The sequence below is a fragment of the Rhipicephalus sanguineus genome, chromosome 7 (genome assembly GCF_013339695.2).
Source record: "Rhipicephalus sanguineus isolate Rsan-2018 chromosome 7, BIME_Rsan_1.4, whole genome shotgun sequence".
Taxonomy (NCBI): Eukaryota; Metazoa; Arthropoda; class Arachnida; order Ixodida; family Ixodidae; genus Rhipicephalus; species Rhipicephalus sanguineus.
This window is the reverse complement of record NC_051182.1, coordinates 94,744,830-94,764,979: the sequence shown is the minus strand read 5'-3', so window position 1 is coordinate 94,764,979 and position 20,150 is coordinate 94,744,830. Positions and strand designations below refer to the sequence as shown.

At 47.0% G+C, this 20,150-nt stretch overlaps 1 protein-coding gene across 4 annotated transcripts in view; it reads left to right on the top strand.

The window, feature by feature from the left end:
• Nucleotides 1-20,150, top strand: part of LOC119399599 (uncharacterized) — a 137,440-nt gene that overhangs the window by 65,521 nt on the left and 51,769 nt on the right. For all 4 annotated transcript variants that reach the window (XM_037666405.2, XM_037666403.2, XM_037666404.2 and 1 more), the window contains exons 3-4: nucleotides 9,867-9,958; nucleotides 16,406-16,557. In XM_037666405.2, coding sequence (XP_037522333.1) covers nucleotides 9,867-9,958; nucleotides 16,406-16,557 — 244 coding nt within the window. The remainder of the gene's footprint in view (nucleotides 1-9,866; nucleotides 9,959-16,405; nucleotides 16,558-20,150) is intronic.

The following is a 20,150-nucleotide window of genomic DNA, read 5'->3' as shown; positions in this document are numbered from 1 at the left end:
TCTGATGTCTCTGTTCCGCATGCTGTAAGGCTTTCGACGGGATGCATTTTTGTTTCTAAGGAAGAGTTTACCATATTCTTCTGTAGCCTATAATGTTGACGAAGAGCGGAGGCTTATAGGATGCGATTGCTTTTATGTTGTATGGTTTTCCGTGGCGCCTAATAACATATATGCTTTAATTGGTACGCCGTGGTGCCCTAATTTATTTGAAAGCTTCCACACTTTGCTAGGTTCTGACCAAATAATATTGTACATGGGCGATTTCAACTGCGTGTGCAATTCATGTGATCGCACTGGGTTTAGCGGCAGTGATTGGAGTGCTGAGGTGCTCTCTCTGACAGTTCAAAATGGGGGTCTTGTTGACATAGGAACACTGAATAGCTTATTCTCACATACACATGCGCAGGGAGTACTGATAGACGACTTGATAGCGTTTATCCTTCAGCGCTTCTTGTTTTCCGTGAACTCTAATGCAAAGCGGCACCTATTTCTTTCTCGGATCACTCTATTGTTGTGGGACAGATTGGTAATAATATTCAATCAAATTTCAGAGCGCAGTCAGCACTCTGGACACTCAAATCGTAAATTGTCAGTGACCAGCAGTTTACTGCTCACCTGCGCGTAGCACTGAGTTGTTTGTCTGCAGATGTGCCTTTGTTGGCCTCTTGGGAATTTCTCGAACAAGTTCGGGCAGTAGCTATAAAAATTAAATCTGTTAGGGGCTTTTATAGAACACTAGAACACAAGATGTTACTAAAAAAATTACAGCATATCTACGGGTGAATGATGAAGAGCTTGGGCGAAGCTCCTGAAGCAATCATGGTTGCACCGTGAAATGTTCAGTGGTTTCGCCCAGCAGTAATCAAAGCGATACGCCGCTTTGATTACTGCACGCCATCTAGCGTACAGGGTGCCGCTGCTTCTTTTCCTTTCTTTTCTTTTCTTCCCTTTTCTTTTTTTTTCTTTTTTCTCTTTTTTTGCACACATATTACACACATCTCTATGGGACAGCGCCATCTAGTATATCGTCACCCAACTGCAGTTTGCATGCATTTGTATGGGACAGCGCCATCTATTGAATGATACGGGAGACGCGACGGCGAGGGAACGCCGGATGGAGCGACAACCGACCAGGTGATGCTATAAGGAGCTTCGTCCCTAAAATCTCCATAACCTATAGGGAATTGATTGAGGTGCCTGGTTCTCATAAAAACAAAATTGCTAATGCCAAATACGCACTCAAGAGGTACAACGGTATTCGATCACGCAATACTCGTACTTTGCATTCCGAGGAACCCACAAGTCTCATTCGATTAATATCGCAACGCTCAAAGCAGATTTCCGCCTGATTTATATTCGCAAGGGCCACTGGTAACTAATACAAGTGAAATCGCGTCAGAATTTGAAGCTTACTGGAAAGTATTGTTTAGTGGCTCTTCTCAAAAACAAAGCGAAGACCTCGTAACGCAGTTTCTGTCATTTGTGACTCCTTTGACTTACGGACAGTAGGAGTCGACTAGTGGGACAATCACTTTGCAAGAAATAGAATTTGCCATTGACCAATTACCGATGTCGAAAACGCAGGACCTGGCGGAATCTTGGGCGAGTTTTATAAAATCTTTGAGTCCTTAGTGTGCCTGGTACTGCTCGACATTTTTACGTAGAGATTAAATCTGGAAAGTCTTCCTCGATCTTTTACAAGAGGCCCCACTGTCCCAATTCCAAAATACTTAGATATAGAAAAGCTTCATCGTATTGACAGGTACAGACCGATTGCATTTAGTAACGTTGACTATAAACTTTTTGGCAAATGTACTATCAAGAGACCACAAGTTGCCATTTAAACACTTATTTGTGCCCTCCAGACTTGCGGTATGAAAGGTTTTTCAATACAAACCAATATATGCATTGCCCGCACAATATTTGAAGACTGTTCCCGCTCGCATAAACAACTGACAATGCTACAAGTAGACTTAGAGAAGGCGTTTCATTGGTTTCGTCATCCTTTTCTGCTTTCTCTTTTCGACCATGCTAAAGTTGGCTTCACTATATTTAGAGGTGTAAAGCTATGCTACAATAATTTTTCGACTCGATTGATTGTTAATGGTCACCTATCAAACCCTGTCTCGATTCACTCTTCTGTGAAGCATGGCTCTCCGTTGTCGTCACTGCTTTTTGCCCTCTACTTGGAACCACTATGCTTATGTGTGATTCGCTCTTGCAGCGTTCGAGGTTTTAGTATTTGTGGAAATGAGGTAAAAGTATTAGCGTATGCGGATGACCTAACGTTCTTTCCTGCAGACATTTCTATCATAAAATTCGGCAGATCCCACGAACCGTGGGAATCGATGTTATGAAAAGCATGCGCGGGATGCTGACTGTCGCGTAATTTTGCACATTGAGTGAAGCCTTACAAAATGACGCTAGAGAAATCTGGAAGTGGTATACGCACACTCATACGTTGAAGTCGCATATATATTACATAACCACAGTGAAGCCTCGGTGATACGATCACATCTCATACGAATTTCGGGGTGATGGGAATTTTTCGTTGGTCCCGGCCATGGAGGAAGGAAAAACTAAGGAGAGGCCCTATCGTATCCCAATGCATTGCGAAAAGTGTGGCGGAAGTGACGTCAGATTTATGGGGCAAACAAGCCGATATGGGGCAAACAAAACAGCAGACGCCCCGCGGCGTGCTCTCCGCGGTGGTTCGCTTCTGTTCGGATTTGTAGTCCCGGCGTAAACTTAGCGGGTATTGTGCGGTTCGCACGCAGTAAAATGTTGCAAGCAGACGTTTACCAGGCTGTTCGTGCGCGGCAGGCCCGAGCGTTGCGTGCTGAAGTTCTTCGAGGAGCGTTTTTGTGCAACAGTACAGAAATTACCGGTACGTGCCGTAATCAAAAACATTCTGCCCCTGCCTCATCGTATTCGAACTCACCAAGCAGTGACTTACGCGTTCTGCTGGGCGTTTGGCCTTTCTTTTCCTTTGTTGTAGCCCGATTTCCAGATCTATTGCCCGATTAGCGGTTCTTTGCTCGTGTATATGGAGTGAGCGCAGTAGCTATTCGGCGCAACGCCAACCTATAGTTGACGTAACTTCACGTCGAAAAGAAGACACCGCTGTATTGTGTACGCGATCGTGCACGTAAAGTTTGTAATTTCAGTGCGCACACAACACAAGCACGCAGCGAGCGCACACCGCACGATACATACACCACGTAGTCCGATAACAACAACAAAAGTTTATTGCCCTTTCGTTTGAACGACACAGCCTCTAAAACGTACGATGTCTTCAGCGCATGGTATGCACGGCGCGTCAGACGCCAAAAACAAAATTTCACGTGTGTTCCGAGTTGACACAACGAGTAAGAAGCAACAGAGCGCACATCCGAGTGCTCCGCATGCAAATACCATGCCTTAGTGATCAGTAATGAAACGAACGTATACGTACACATGAAAAGTGACACCCGGTACTGGTCGCGGTATACACGCGATTCGCACAGGGTATACGCAACAGCTGGGCATTGCGTAGCTTTCCTAAAGAACACACACAAAGAGCAGCATGCGTGAATCGACTACACCGCTTGCACGGCGAAAAACAAACAAACAAAAAAAAGGCTGCAAAGTTTCGCAATGCGCGCATGCGCTTGCAAACGTCGCAACTGAAATCGCGAAATGTTTCGCTGCGCCTTCGCTAGGAGGCGATGAGGGTGTTTGCGATGTGGGGGCTTCAAGAGTGTGACGTCAGGGCCTCTCCTTAGTATTCCTTCCTCCATGGTCCCGGCCAAGGCTTATTGGCCTCAATGTAATGGCGTACGGTTGTTGCGAACCGATTTTCATCCAGCGACGTTTGATACGAACGTTCGCTACCACCAAGGTTCGAAGAGGTGCTGTCTGCGCTGTCGCGGAAGACGTGCCAAGCACGTGCGAGCTCGAGAGCACAAGCGTGGGCATGCCCGCCACACCAGCAAATCGTCAGAATCACGGTGTAAGAAACATCTCCCGCTAAACGGGACCATGAGGTAATGCGAAGCAGCGTTTCGGCATGTCGAGCCCGCGTTTCAGAGGGAGAGGGAGTTGACAGGAGGAGAGGGGAGCGGAGAGGGAGAGGGGTAGCGGAGATGGGGAGTGGAGAAGAGGTGTGTGGAGAGAGCTTGCGCATGCGCAGTAAGGGTAGTCACGCCGCACACGACCACCGGATTGAACTCCACCATAAGATGCTTCGCATCTAAGACGCTTTTCTTACGGTCAGAATAAACCTTCAGAGACGCGTCACGGCCTCCGAGTTTCGCGGGTCACAACGCACCTGGTTCATTATTTAAACGCGCGTACGGGCCGTATATTTACGAGTGCTGGTATGATTTCCGACATCTAAAAACAACTGACAATCATTCAGGATTCTTCCTGACGTTGCCGCAGCCCTGACAAACAATAAATGAAAATGTACGCCAGCTTTCTTTTGCCACATGCTAATTTTCCATGCTTTCTCGTAGTACGAATTTCGGATGATACGAATATTTTTGGTGGTCCCGTGAAATTCGTATCACCGAGGTTTCACTGCAGTTGTTTACAGTTGCGTAACGATGGCAACAGCGACATGGGTGTTAACAACACTAGAGCCGGTAAGCTGATATGTACTGCTTATATTCTTCAGTACTAAATGGGGCGAATCTGAACAGGACAATGAAGGAACACAGATGCACAGGACAGGCGTTGCTTGCAACTAAGCTTCATTCAGGAAAGTTTCCCTAGATATATACACAGCCTAGTGGCACGCGCAGGCGCACTGCACGTACGTTACAGTCACAGTTACAGTTGTTATGCTTATATTTGTCCGTTATGACGGAGAACGCACGCGCGTTTCACGAACCCGTGTGTATGTGTAGAAGGGGTTCTTGACAGTTCTTGAACAAAGTCATCATGACCATGATCAATGAGCACCAGCAGCTAGACCGGACTTGTTAATCGGACCCGTTCGTGATCGCAGCAATGAGGAGCCTAAATGTAGTGTAGTGCGAAGTATCGTGCAGCTGGTGGAAATCCTGGATGCCTCTTACGATGAAATGATCTATGATGGCTCCTGTTGTGAACGTGGCAGCGAGGCCTTATGATGCCCTCTCCACAACCAATCCGTCTTTCACGCAGTATAAGGACCAAGCGTTGTTGGGTCTTGATAAATCAATGTTGAAGTCACCGATAATGATGGGAGGCCTGGTTCTCTCAGCCGATTTATTGTAAGAAGCATTCACTCCGGTTTTATCGTAATCCACGCGGTCCACGTTGCGGACCACGTAGACGAGTGGATGGTAGTTGCGTCCGCCGCGGTGGTGTAGTGGTTAAGGAGCTCGGCTGCTGACCCGAAGGTCGTGGGTTCGATCCGACCGCGGCGGTCACATTTCGATGGACGCAAATTGCTAGATGCCCGTGTTCTGTGTGATCTCGGTGCACATTAAAGAATACCCGATGGTCAAAATTTCTGGAGCCCTTCGCTACGGCGTCTCTCATATCATATCGTGGTTTTCGGACATAAAACCCCAACAATTATTATTACTGTCACTTTTCTTGCGTGTCAATGTGTGTGTTCGAGGTTACCATGTTGGTCGAGACTCTGTACGAGCTGTGGCGCACGCCCGCTTAACATTCTCTGGTTTACGGGTATGTGCCGAACGTGACTGAGAGAAAGGGTGTGATGACGTACGCGACAGGTATTTTGCGTTATTCATGTCATGACCAGTGAATCGTGTTCGTCATGCACTGATCCCCTGCTATGCAAATTTTGATATGTTACAAGTTATGGAGACGAGCAGGAGAGACCCCAGACGTAGGCGGCTAGATAGATAGATATCTAGATAGATAGATAGATAGATAGATAGATAGATAGATAGATAGATAGATAGATAGATAGATAGATAGATAGATAGATAGATAGATAGATAGATAGATAGAAACGGCCAAAGTGCCTGAGGTTCGCTAAGAAATGCTTTGCATTTAAAATGATGGCTGATCCCTCCGTCATAGGAATCGGTGTAACACGAAAGTGAAACGTGAGGTCACAGAAGTAGTTCATTGTTTATAGTGCATTGGTATATGGGAGCTTGTACAATGTCTACTGTTGTTTGGCAGATATTGCACCGCTTGATTTGGACGCATCTCACTCACGTTAACGCCTAGTGGCACATCTCCGTACCGATGACTAACGCCCGTGATCGTGATTTAACCCTTGCCGTAGCTGAAGTTCTTAACGTATACGTGGACACCGCATAACGTGAATCCCGCGCAAAGATGGCATTAACAAGCACATAATAAACATTGAACTCCATGTGCACTCCTTCAAAACGTCTTGAAATGCGAAGAGCAACGCTACGCGCGTGGTGGCTTCCCTCTAGCCTGGTCGTTACTTCTCATAGGGCGAGGGGGGAATGCGGTGCGACAGCCAGGCGAGCTTCGGAGAACTGTTTTTGGATATCGATGGATTCTATTAGCGATGCTTGGGCTTGCCACCTCACGGTGTGTTAAAGCGTTGACGAAATTAAACTTGTATTGGAAACGCGCAGAATGACACGGTCGTAACAACGGCGCGTTTTGTTTTGTTTTTTTCGAGCCTGGTGGCACAGATGTCACCGCCCCGTTAAAAAGGGGACGCTCACAGCAACCATCCATCAGTTCAAGAGCACTGCGAGAGGAAAGTGTGAACGATAAAAGGCGCGCTCATGTCGCCTCCGTAATGTGTTTGGCGGTAGCTCAGTGGGCTAAACGACCGCCAGCCATCGTCGCGGACCGAGAGGTCATGGGTTGGACTCCCGTCTACGGAACTTTTTCTTAGTTTCTTTTTTCTTTGCCATCTCATTGCGTTCATTTTGCTGAGGTACTTCCGTGACGGAAATACGTCATAAGAGTCTTGGTGGATCCCGGCATAAATATTTTCGTGTTAAAACAGTGCTCTCAGCAACTGAGGAATTTCGAACCATTTCTTGCCCACAATGAACTTTGCTAAACGTTTGGGACTGCGGTGTGGCCCATGGACTTACCAACCAATGCATTTCGAGGGTATTCAATGGTATTAACTGCGCGCGTTACTTGAAAGAACGTGTACCCAGAATAAAGCTTCATGCCCAGACTTTGTGCCCAGGCTTACGAAGTCTCTATCCAAAGAATTCTACGATAACGAAAATAATAACACAGTATATCTACTGAAGGCGTGACTGAGCTTCTCTTGCGCTTAGACATTAAGAAGTCGCCAGGACCGGATAATCTTCCAAACGCTTGTATTAAAAGGTAAGCAGTACAAGTGGCTCCCCTTTTAGCAACAATTTTTCAGAAGTGTATCGATAAGGCCCGGTTACCTGATGACTGGCGTGGCTCAAAATTCATCCCTGTTTTTAAAAGGGTTCCTCATTACAGATAGATGACTGCCGTCCTATATCCCTAACTTCTTGTTCCTGTAAAACGCTTGAGCATATATTAGCGACATACATGAATGACTTTTTAGCGCAAGAACACATAATAACTGATGCACCGCACGGCTTCCGGCATAGATTCCCCACCGTAAGCCAATAAGTCCCAACAGTTCATGAATTTACCAAGGTTGTCGAAAAAGATGGTCAGATTGATTTAATACTATTAGATTTTTCCAGTGCATTTGACAAGGTAACGCATTCAAAGTTAATATATTAAAATATGAGAGCAATTGGCTTACCCTTGCACTATATTCACCGGGTTAAAACCTAACTATCCAATCGAAAACAATACGTAAACATTGACGGATCCAGTTCGCGGCTCTTGGATGCGTACTCAGGAGTTCCGCTGGGGTTCATCCTGGGTCTACTGTTCTTTAATATTTGCATTAACAACATTCAAGGTGTAGCGGACTCGTCTGTTTGTTTGAAGTTATTCGCAGATGACTGCGTCATATTTACGCCTGTAAATTCTGTATCTGACCAAGCCACCCTGAATAGCACTTTAAATAAATTGGCACAATCGTGCAATAAATGGGAAATGGTAATTGACCTGCAGAAAACTGTGCACATGAGCATCACTAACAAATGCAACAAACTTCCTTTTACTTATCATGTAAAAAATAACCCCTTTGAAGAAGTTCAGGCGTACAAATATTTAGGAATAATATTAACTTCCACTCTTAACTGGTCGACCCGTATAAATAACATAAGCTCCACAGCCCGAAAAAAATTAGGCCTTCTGAACTATAAGTTGGGCGAATCCCCTCCTCCCCTCAGATTTAAGACCTACAAAACAATTATTACACACTCTTTCGAATACGGCAGTGCTGCTTGGGTACCTTACACCCAGGTAAACATAGAAAAACTCGAAAAAATTCGAGTTTGCCCGCTACGTTTACAAACGTTTCAGACGTCTTGATTCACCTTAGGCCATGTTAGAGTTGGCCGAATTACAGCCACTATCAAAAAGAACAAAAAAACAGGGACGTTTGAAGTTTTAGCTTCCGTTTATTTTGGTAAGCTGGGAATAAAAGCTGATGGTTACTTGAAAAAGCACAACGGTCGAGCCTTACGTCACAAGCATACTCATTAAATCAAACCTGTAATGGATGGATGGATGAATAAGCTAACCTGTAATGGCAAGAACTAAATATTCATTCTTCCCGTGAACAATCACAGAGCTGAATTCATTGACATCCACCTCACCCTTGCTGCGCACTAACTTTTTATCTTTTCCCTTTTGTGTGTCTTTTTTATGTACATCCTCTCCTGCTTGGGTCTGCAGTATTGTACGAAGTAAAAATAAACGTCTTCGCGGGGTCACCTGACCACATTTCACTCGCCCTGTGACGTTTGAGAGCGTTCCAATGAAATAAGCTGAAAGCTCCTACGTACGGGAAGCTTGCATGCCGTTTTTTTTTTTTTCGTTCTTACAACGTAATGATGACGCCGTTGCGCTAGTACCAAAAAATGTGGGGCTTGAAGAGTGAACCGCACGTGCGAAACGAGGCAGTTTGTGCACGCCTCGATCATGTTTTGCAGATTCAGTCAGCTGTCTTGTTGCGACGGCGTCTATATCAACGCTCTTACACTTTTCTTCATTCAGTTTCGTCAAACAACGGCGCCTGGGGCACCCCTCCCCCCAACCCCGCAGTTCTTCCAGCGCCGTGGCGCTCGACGCATTCTTGGGCCGGCGCAAGGTTATCAAGCTGACAAAGTCCGTGTTAGTCTATTCGGCGTTCATTGAAAAATCATGCCAAAGAGAAACGAAACCCAATAATAATTCCCCTTTTTAGCGACGCCGCGATTACTTCTAGCGCTGCGTGTGGTGTGGTGTGTTCCTTTTTTTTGTTGTTGTTGTCGTCTTTTACTGCGCTGTTTCCCGTTTCTAACGTTACATTTATCCTATCACAGGCCTCCGCTCCACTCCTTCATTTCCGCCCGCAATAGTTCTCACAAGCGCCACTACGCATTGTTGCGGTTGGCAGCGATGTAGGCGCTTCAATAAAAGTGTTGGAGGGCCCCTTTATTATAGACACAAAAAAGCTTGTACCCAGCAACATGTTCGGATTCAGGCCACATCTATAAGCATAGGACGTGTTCCTCCTTGCGTAGCACGACGTCCCGCACCCAGCCGCAGACTCGGGAGAGAAGTTTATACCGGCAGTCGACACCAGGAAAGCATTCGACACAAGCTGTCATGGCTGGACCGTGGAAGGTTTTGAGTCTGTAAACCGTGGCCGCGGCACGCGAGGGCATTAGATACTTCCTGACGTATCGCAATAACGGATCCCCGCATTTATGCTCGCGATGATTTCTTTTTTTCATTGCAACTACAAAATCTTTTGTCGTCGCATTAAAAACAGTGATAAATGACGAACAATTATCTTTTTTTTACACCTATAGACAAATCTGAAGAAGCTGTCAGGAAGAAACAGCAAAAAGACAAAGAAAAGCGTGAACAACAAGCTACAGACCTTTATCAGAAAGCCTTGCAGGTAAGCGTAATCTAGCCTGCTCATCACGCAGGGCTATTGCAGCACAGGTGACCGCTCACGTTTTCATGCAAACAAATTGCTTGTGACGGGGAATTTACAGAGACACAAAAACAAAAAGGGCATCAACGTTTCCTCCACAGCTGAGTTAAAATTTGAAGAAACTTCCGTCACAAATAACCGGAGAAAACAAACAAAAAATTGTCCCATAAGTGTGCCACTACGATAAACTCATTCTGACAACATTCTGTCCCTGTGCTCTACAGTGTTTGTAGTGACACTTTACAAAGCTAATCAGCTGGGTTTTCTTACTGTAATCCGCTGGCTTTATTTCTGTAATAATTTCTGTTTCCTAGTTGACAAAGCAAATGCCAGCCAGTTCCTTGCTGCAAAAACCGTCGGACAGTGAAGCTGTAAGCGCGCGAGTATGTGTGATTGGCTAGCGATATCACGTGGCGTCAAAAGTTCGGCGCTAGATTTAAAATGCACTCGTGTCACAAACGAGCGCGTCAATAAAGCGCGCGCGCGGCCGCTTTCAAACGGCAGCGGGATAGCACGGCGCCAGCCGCTCGCCCAAGAAGCGCGAACAACGAAAAACCAAGTATTAAAGGACGCCGGCGCGGCGCTGCCCCCTCAGCCACTCTAGAATCACCGTAAAAATTTCAGAGTATTGCATCTGATTTCCGCGCGCCGCCGCCGACGCGATTGACTTACTCGCATCGCGTGAGCTCTCGCCGCCATGTCTCTTCCAAGCGCCTTGGATGCAGGCGCGCTCAATGCAGTGTGGCCGGACATTTAGCAGTACCACGGTCCCTAGAAGTACTTTGTCGCTTCTTTAAACGCGTCACACAGGCAGGCGTGTAAGCAGAAATTTTTTCGGGGGTGGGGGCGCACCTCCTTGATCTGAAGGGGGCCTGGCAGGCAGATGTGGTCGAGTGTCATTTCGTGCTATGTATGCCACAGGACAAAAAAATGGAGGGGGGGGGGTCCGGTGTGCCACCCCCTGGCTACGCCACAGCATGCAGATGCCAGAGAGTAGCTCTCCAGCAATTGAACATTACTGGTGAGCTACTCTGGGAATCTCGTTTATTTCTGCATGCCATGTGGGAAACATTAATGTCAAAGAGCACCGTTCTACGTGGCTGCATAGTTGGCCGGAATTAATTTGCCCCCTCGAAGAACACTGCTTCCTGCAGTGAACTACCCTAACTTTGCTGGAAAAGGTCTCATGCGACAGGATACGTCACCCTTTCGGTTCGCTGTCGTCAGCGATATTAAAAACTACATACCTTTCTATTTGCTCGGCTGTTTATGTCTTGATCTGTTGAACAGATTACGCATGCTGTTCGAGTTATAAGCGTGTCACGCACGAGAGCGAAATCAAAGATTTAATAAAATAATAAATGTTTACAGGTATAACTTGAAGGTGATTGTGGCGTGATCATTTGCCATTGCGCAAAGCAGATGCGGGGAACACTGTTGATAAAGTGGGTATAAGGCAATGTTATTAAGCGTATTCTCAAATTTGTTGCAAACAAAAACCTTGCTAATGCTGCATTGCGCCTAGCGTACTCTCAAAATACTCTTTAGTGGATGAGAAATGGTCACAGCAAAAAAAAATTACAAGGCAGATACCACGCATTGAGGGAGTCGATTTTATGCGAGCCCTAGGTCTATATACATACTGTGTTGCAGTAGCATGCGCTTCAAAAATTTCAGGGGTGTGCTATTTCTGATCAAAAGAACATAAAGCACCGTGCCGAGGACGTTTTATTAAAAGTGCATTATGAAAAAAATGTGCAGCAGTGCAGAAACTGAAACCCAGCTGCTTACGCGTTGGCAACGCAAAAAAAAACTGTTTGTCGGATCACAGCAAAAAATTTGCAAATGCACCTCAACGTTGCGAATATTAAGGAGAAAAGAAATAGGAAATGAAACAATTAAGTAGTGATGTCAATCATTTTGATGACCTGCTTTCTACGTATCGCAATATGAGATGCACCTCACCTACCGCACGCCGACTCGCCCGTGCGTTCGGCTGCTGGAGTTCCGAATGAAGACATAAATACGTCGCGCACAACTTCCAATAATCGTACACACACAACTTCTACTACACATATAAACCAGTTGAACAACAATCATGGTGCGCAAGCAAGGCATGCGTCAGCGATCAGTCGAAGGACGCAATGTTGAATGTTCTCGATGTTGTTCGATAACGTTCTCAAGTGCAGTGAACCTGAAGAATGACTGCAAAGCTAGCGCAAACGGTCAAGATTCACCAAATGCCGAAGTAAATGGCATCTCGCGCGATGTCACTGCGCTAATACAACTATGTTTACAGCTCCGGACCTAGCGAACACTCCCGGGCGTAACACGAAAAGAGACCGATGAAGCCATGAAGCGAGTTCGCGAGCACATGGCAACATTCGCCGCACGCTTCATTAGTTACACCGCTAACCGCGCAGTCGATTCATAACTGTCGATGACTCGAAATTGCTTCTAATACCCTCTTGAAGGAACACACACACATAATGCCGTTCCGCAGAGCGCAACACGGCACCGAGGCGAAAAGATCGGTCACTTCTCAACACACGCTAGCAACGCGCCGGACGGTCTGGAAGGGGAATGGCCGCCGCCGCCCAATGTTGCCCGCGTGCAACCTACCTTTGCTGTACTCTGATTTTCCAGTGACTCTAACCCACTCGAGCCAGACGCAGACAACCAGTTAAACGCGCGGTAAAGCCAGGAATCATCTCAAGGGAAAGCATGACGCGACGCCGAGTGAGGCCACCGCGAGCGGAATCGGCGAGAAAGTACGCGCCCTTTCCCTAGCTTAGGCTGTGCTGCACGCCGAAGAACACTCCCGACGCTTTTGGAACCCGGGGAGAGGAGATAAAAGCGTGCACCGAGGACCAGCGAGGGGAGTCAGTCGGTCCGGAGAAGGTGAAGTTATGTTGAGTGTGGCTCCGCCAACCAAAAAGAGAAGTGTTTATGATGTACGGTCAGTCGATCATCGATCTAGAAAAATCGGATGACGACGCCGTGTGAGCAGTGGCAAGTTACGTGAGTGTTTCCTGGAAGAGAAGCATTCAAGTACAGTCCAGGAATTGTGGACTAAATACGCTGTTGAATATTCAAGACCTGTTCTTGAATAGTCGTAATGCGTGAGATTGCATTTGTAGCACGTGATCTGTTCGTTTAGTTCCCCTTGTGTTAACACCATCTGAATTATATTGCGAAATAGTAACTGGTACCAGCCGAGTGTGCATGTGTTTGTGATGTTTGTGCTGCCTTAACTGAGAATACATTTCGTTTGTGTCATCGACTCTCGGCCCTGACTCGGTCTTCGGACCACAAACGGCGTTCGCTGGCGCACTATAAGGACCAACTCTAAATTGTCCACGCTTTCGTGGTGCGTTTCGGGGGGCCGATACGTCCGCCCTTGGAATCCGTCCGGCGATGGGCATCCCCATTAACGGGATCAGTGACAGCGCGCTTACACCTCATTTGTCAAAGCGAGACAACGTGGCCTGCCGGCTCACGCAATCGAGTTTGAGCGAACGCCTCGCGTCACGGTATTTCTGGCTAAATCATGTGGTATCGCAGATCTGCCCCTACACTTGAAATGTGCACTCTTCTACCTGATTACTCAAAGGGAGACCGTGTGACCTATCGGCTCAGACAATGGTGTTTCAGTGATTTCTAGCGAGATTAGAGATGGGTCGCTCATGAGCGAGACGGATCGATTGAGCGGCTCCTTTAAAGGAACGAGTGATCCGCGGCTCAGTAAAAGTGAGCGGCGGTACTTTGGGAGACGGCTCACTGAGCCACTGAGCCGAGTGAGCCAACTTAGCGACTGCCATGACGGTTCTCTGGTTCTCTTTCGCTCAATGAGCCGCGGCGGCGGCGGCGGTTCTTTCTGGCTCCGTGAGAGGCGGTTTTCTCTCGCTTACTCAGCGGTAGTTCGCTCTCGCTCACTGCTGAACCGCTGGTTGAACCAATTGAACCACTCCGTTTGAGTTCGCGTTCCGTGAGAGAGGTAGGCTGGTTTTCTGAGTTCTGAGTGCGGCTTTCACGCCATCTATAGCCGATACAAGAAAACAACTGCCCCTTTCTCCTTTCTCGCATGTTGCTCGCAGGACTCGCAACCTCCTCGCCTTCGGCTTTCTCCGCGGGTGCCCACCTGCCGCTATGGTTTTATCCAGAGGCATATGCAGAGGTCTCGTGGATTCATTTTCGGTTACTGCCCGACCAGTGTTGGCCGCTGCGGGCAGACTCGCGCTACTCGCTCGCTCTGTGCGAGCGAGCTGCGCGAGTCTTTCCCGCCACTTCAGATCCACTGATGTGGTGGGAAAGTAGGAAGTTCATATACCCTAACTTCGACGAGATTGATTTAAAAAGGTCATGTATTCCCACGACAAATGTTAATTGTGATGACTAGATTCTAAAGCAGGCCAAACTTGCACCGAAAAGAGGACCCGTCTGATAAAGTGAACAAAACGCCGTTTAATATTCGTAACCTACATTTAATATAGTGTTTTCACTGCACATAAGTCTTGTGGATCATACGAACTTTGTTGAAATGTTTTAATGTATTGTACTTGGCATTTCGGTTTGTATTTCACTTCACTTTGTATTGTATTTTTATTGTATTGTACTTGGCATTTTGTGTTGCATTTCATTTCATTTTGTATTGCGTTTTTATTGTACTTGGCGTTCATTCTTATGGCGTTGCAGCCCGCTCATTAAAAATTAGCGTGTATGTGAACAAGTGAATAAATTCGAAAGAAGATGTGCAGTAACCTTTGTGTTTATTTTGATCGACCACAGTTGGCCAAGTGATCTTAAATGGCCTGGTAACAGTGTGGAGCGAATCATTGTTTCCTAATGATGCACTAATAATAATATCTGGGGCTTTACTCCCAGAACCACGACAGGGACGCCGTAGTGGAGTGCTCCGGAGCATTGGACCATCTGGTGTTCTTTAAACGCGCACTCATAGCGCACAGTACACGGGTCTCTACCATTTCGCCTCCATCAAAATACGACCGTCGCGGCCGGGAGCCCGGGATTGAAACTGTGAACTCCGGGTCAGCACCCGAGCACAGTAACCGCTACGCCACCGCGGCGGACCTGATGATACACTAGAGGGATATCTGGCGTTAGTGTCTATGGGCTTCAGCCTCAGAGTTCTACGATTATGCGAGTTGCGAAAACCCAAACACGCCATTGGCCAAAATCGTAGGGTTTTCTTCTTGTCCCGTCATTTGTTGACCAAAAATAAAGTAATACATAAAATGCGCCTAACAACGCGAGCATTCAGCGGCATTGAGCAGCTTCCCAGAAGCGTACGCAGAGCGGCATCACGCGATCTTGTGTTTTGTGTCACTAGTCCCCGCAGAATCAGCCATGAACATTTCCGGGTTTCAGAACCCGAAAAGAGAGACGGGGTGGTGTGAAAGATTGGCTTGTCGAGGCTCGCGGAAGCACGTGGCGCTCAAGTACGTCCGCAGAACTTTTTGCAGAGGGGTGCATGGGCGAAGGGAGCATTCTGCAGCGACCAATGCAGTCATCGTTTCTACCAAGCTGCCTGCACAGAAAACATTCTCTATTGGTTCTGTGTTATACTTTTTTCACAGCAAAGCTGCTATGAGATCACAAGAACAGCCGATTTGGGTGGCGTAGCTGTCCACCGTCGGCACCGGTTTCCGTAACCGCTATCGCGTTCAGTGGGAAAAAGAAAACGTCACGCCTGCGTGGCACACGCAACACAGTTACAGCAAAAGCAGGAGGATCGGCCTTTCAGAGCCTGTTGTAAAGAATCTTGGGGCGGCTACATCATGTACACTTGCAAGGTACCCACTACGCCATAAATGATCGTAGGTTTTGCGAGGTATGGAAGCACCTACCATGTTACTATTCGTGATTGTGCGAAGAAGCGAGGTACCCGCTAAACATCTGTAAACCATTATATGCACATTGCTGATGCTGTGGCTGATGACAATGAAGAATTACCGAGGAGCCTTTTGTAATGGGTGGGAAGCTTCAAAAACCCACTAGTTACGCAGTTTGCATTGTGTAAAGGCTGGTTTTATTTTACTCGTGTACCGCGCTACATTACATATGTTAACATGATTCCTCGCCCGATATGACGCCTACATCTGGCCTTTTTGCGCAGGAGTTGAAAGCACCGGCGTGGCTCTGTGGTAGAATACTCGCCTACCACGCAGAGGGCCAGAGGGCCCCATCACTTCCCTCTCGTCTTTTTCCTCTCCCTTCAGCCTACCTCTGTGACATATATATATATATATATATATATATATATATATATATATATATATATATATATATATATATATATATATATATGTGTGTGTGTGTGTGTGTGTGTGTGTATGGACGTGTGTGCTGTAAGCTCAAGCATAGACCCCTTTTATTTTTGATCTGCAGTTCGTTCAACGCACTGAAGAGATTGAACTAGTTCGGATTGATTTGGCGGCTTGGATAGAATCTGACTGCGTTTGCGTCAAGTCAACATTTCTTGCGAATTTTCTGGATATAGCTGAGCGAACGCTGGACTGTTATTTGTACGCCGATGCTTTGTGAGTATTACATGCACACATTCAAAAATCAATAAACTTTTTCTGTGCAGTCCTCCGTGACGCCATTATAATTCTTCTGAGAGTATCTAAGCTCAAGGGACACTTTACTACGGAAAGTTCATCTGCAGACTGGCACGTTCGTGGTGATGCTCGCCCATATTCCTTGTTATCGTTTATTGAAAATGTGAAATGCTTGGGTGCCTCTCGGTTTTTTTTAGTTAAGGCGAGAGCCTTAGATACCTCATCAAACGCGAAATTTGACCATCGGCGTCAACACGCGTGATGCAAAAAATCATCATCACATGATGACATCCGCATGACGTCATATAACGCCAAAATGTGTGCTGTCAACATTACGTCACTATGACGTCATCATGACGACACACAACTTGGCGTCACATGATGACATGATCTTATGACATCTCCGCCTTGCACTACCTCCGTGATCATGGGCTGATCACGCAGGCAGTTCGAAACCAGATGAGGTGCAGATAGCTTGCAATGCCTCCAACCTTGGAGGCAGTGCCTAACCCCGTTAGATGCAGAAAGATTTCTGAAAGGGGAGGGAAAAGGTCAGTTACTAACTCAAGAAAATGAGGAAGATGGCTTTCGCCTTCGAGTCGTCATAGTCGAATGCATGAGGAAACCTGATTTCTTTCAAGCGCGTGTGCATAAATTATATTTCACACAGGGTATTCATTGTGAAGCATACATGATTTCAATATGCAACATAATTTTGGAAAAAGGTGATAATTTAGAAACACAGTAATAATAATAATATTAATGCCCCGGAAGGAAAGTCTATACAAAGGGGTGACTTCACTCTTGAAAATAAAAGTTGTTTCTCTCAAATAACAGCCAACCAGAGAACTGTTGAGGATGAGGTTCTGAGTACAAGTTAATGGCGAGTTTTGTCACGCATGTTAGTACCTCCTTGCGAAACCTTTCGCACTAGAATTAATCCTTCACGAAACTGCATTACGTTAACCCAGATATGCCCAAATTCAGAAAAAATGACAAAACAAACATTGTTTTTCACAGAAAGTGCACTTCTACCCTCAAAAGAAAGCGCAAGTTCTTTATTTACTGCCATGTAAACGCAACACTGTTTTTCAAGCCGTCCTATACATATAGGACACTGGACATTAGGGGTTGTAAGTGCGGGTGTGGTAAGCCTTGAAACATTCCACGCGCACACCGGCGTTGCACTTCTTCCTCTCCATGACGTCTTTCACACAAAGGACGCGTTTGCCCGGAGAAAGTGGTCGGCACGTGGCAGCATGAAAAGCAATGTCTAGGCTTGCACACGTTGAGAATGAGGCCCGCTTGATGTGCCTTAGGTGGCGCTAGTTATCAGCCAAATAAATAGCAATGTTAGAGTGCATCAAAGAAGCGCCCTATATGTAGGACACTGGGCTTATATGGGTTAAGAATATTGGGAAAATTGAAATTGCTTAAAAATGTTCCACTAGTACCCTGCATGAAAAGTTTTGTGAACTCTGTGTACTTATTACTATGCACGTGTACTGCGCATGTTCTATGTGACACCTTTAACAATAGGGCAAATACAATGATTACTTGTTGTTGCATAATGCACTTCATAAGCATTTTTCATAACCGCGTTTACTATTGACTGTAACGTCCTGCGTGCCGCGCCCTAGGTGCGTAATCGCAGCATTTTCTGTTTCAACTTAATTTGCACCCGTATTGTTTGCCACGCGCGCTTTTTGATGTGTCAGCGGTATGCAGTCTTATCGATGCACGTCACTGCCACGTCACATGCGTTTCGTATAAAAGCAAGCTGCTCAATAAATCGTCGTTCTTGTTTCGTTATCTGCCTTCCGTGTAGTATCTCGACAGCGACGTAACAGTGGCGACGAGCAGACCCGCGCGAACATGAGTGCCGGGCGGCCGCCAGAATTCGGAGGTGCAGATGGTACCTGGCCGACGTATCGTGTTCGTCTGGAGGCTTACTTCGAAGCCCATAACATCGCAGACGAAACGAAGAAGCGAGCACTCCTGATATCGTCGCTCACGGACAGCGCAGTGGGAATGGTTCAGGGGCGTTGCCACCCGAGGAAGGTCAACGAACTCAGCTACGATGAAGTCGTTGGGCGTTTGGAAGAATATTATACTCCGCATGTCAACGGGACCGCTGCAAGCTATGCATTCTTCATGCGAGCACAAAAAGCCGGTGAGTCTGTTCAGGATTTCATTGCCGAAATTAGACGGCTGGCGGAAAAGTGCAATTTCGGGGCAGCGTTGGAGCGCATGCTGAGAGACCGAATTGTGTGTGGCGTGCACGATGAAGATGTTAGGCGACACTTACTGATGCAACGGAAGCTCACGCTAGAACAGGCAGAATGCTTTGCAATTTCGGCACAAGAAGCCGCTGAGAACGCCCGAATAATGCACTCTACAGAGCAAGGTTCGGTAAATTTTGCACGCCAAAGGAGCCGGACTGGGAAATCTCGGCCAAAGCCGGATCTGTGCGGCCAATGTGGACGGTGTGGTAACGAAAGACATGCCGAGGATGAATGTAAACACTTGCGTACGGTGTGCCACAGGTGCGGCAAACGAGGCCACCTGAGCCGAATGTGCCAGTCAACCACATCTATTCACCGACAACAGATGCCACATGTGGATAGACGACGGCAAGGGGCGTACGCAACAGTAGCTGAAGACTGCACAACCTCGGATGATAACGAGGCCTTGTACACCATAGAGGCCGTCCTTCACCAAGAAGCAAGCATCCGCAAAGTTAAACCCATTTACAAAGTCGTCAGCTGGGATAACGTTCCTCTAACAATGCTGGTCGACGCCGGATCACCTGTAAGCATCATTTCAGCAGCGGTGTTTCGGAAATACGAAATGAAGTGGCCGCCGTTGCGAAAAACGCAGCTGAAACTGTCCTGCCTATTGGGTGAACTTCCAGTGCTTGGACAATTATGCATGACGGCCAGATGCGATGGGAAGGATAGGCAAGGCACGGTCGTAGTGGTCGACAGCTTGGGACCGTCGTTATGTGGCAGAGACACGACCAAGGCTTTCAATGAAATCGGAGTGCCCATGCTGACAAACGTCGTCGCGAGCGTGCAACCGATCAAGTTCAACGGACCCAACACGGGACTAGAGGCCCTACTCAGCGAATATGCTGACGTCTTTGCTCCTGGTCTCGGATTGTGCAAGGGACCTCCGGTGACATTCCAGTTGAAAGAAAACGTGGTTCCACGGTTTTTCAAGGCCCGGACTGTACCTTACGCCTTGAGGGACAAGATGTCGGATGCGCTGGATCAGCTAGTAGCCCAAGACGTCCTCACGCCTGTGAAAACCGCCGAGTGGGCAACACCAGTCGTACCCGTTCTAAAGAAGGATGGGTCGCTCAGAATTTGCGGAGATTTTCGGATGACGGTCAATGCGGCCACTGCGACGGAGCAGTACCCGTTGCCACGAGTGGAGGACATTTTTGCGAAACTGAATGGCGGGGAAGTTTTCACGACGTTGGACCTGCGCCAAGCGTATAACCAGCTACCGTTGGATGAGCACGCTCAAAAGATAGCAGTCTTGAACACTCAAAAAGGTCTTTTTTGTTT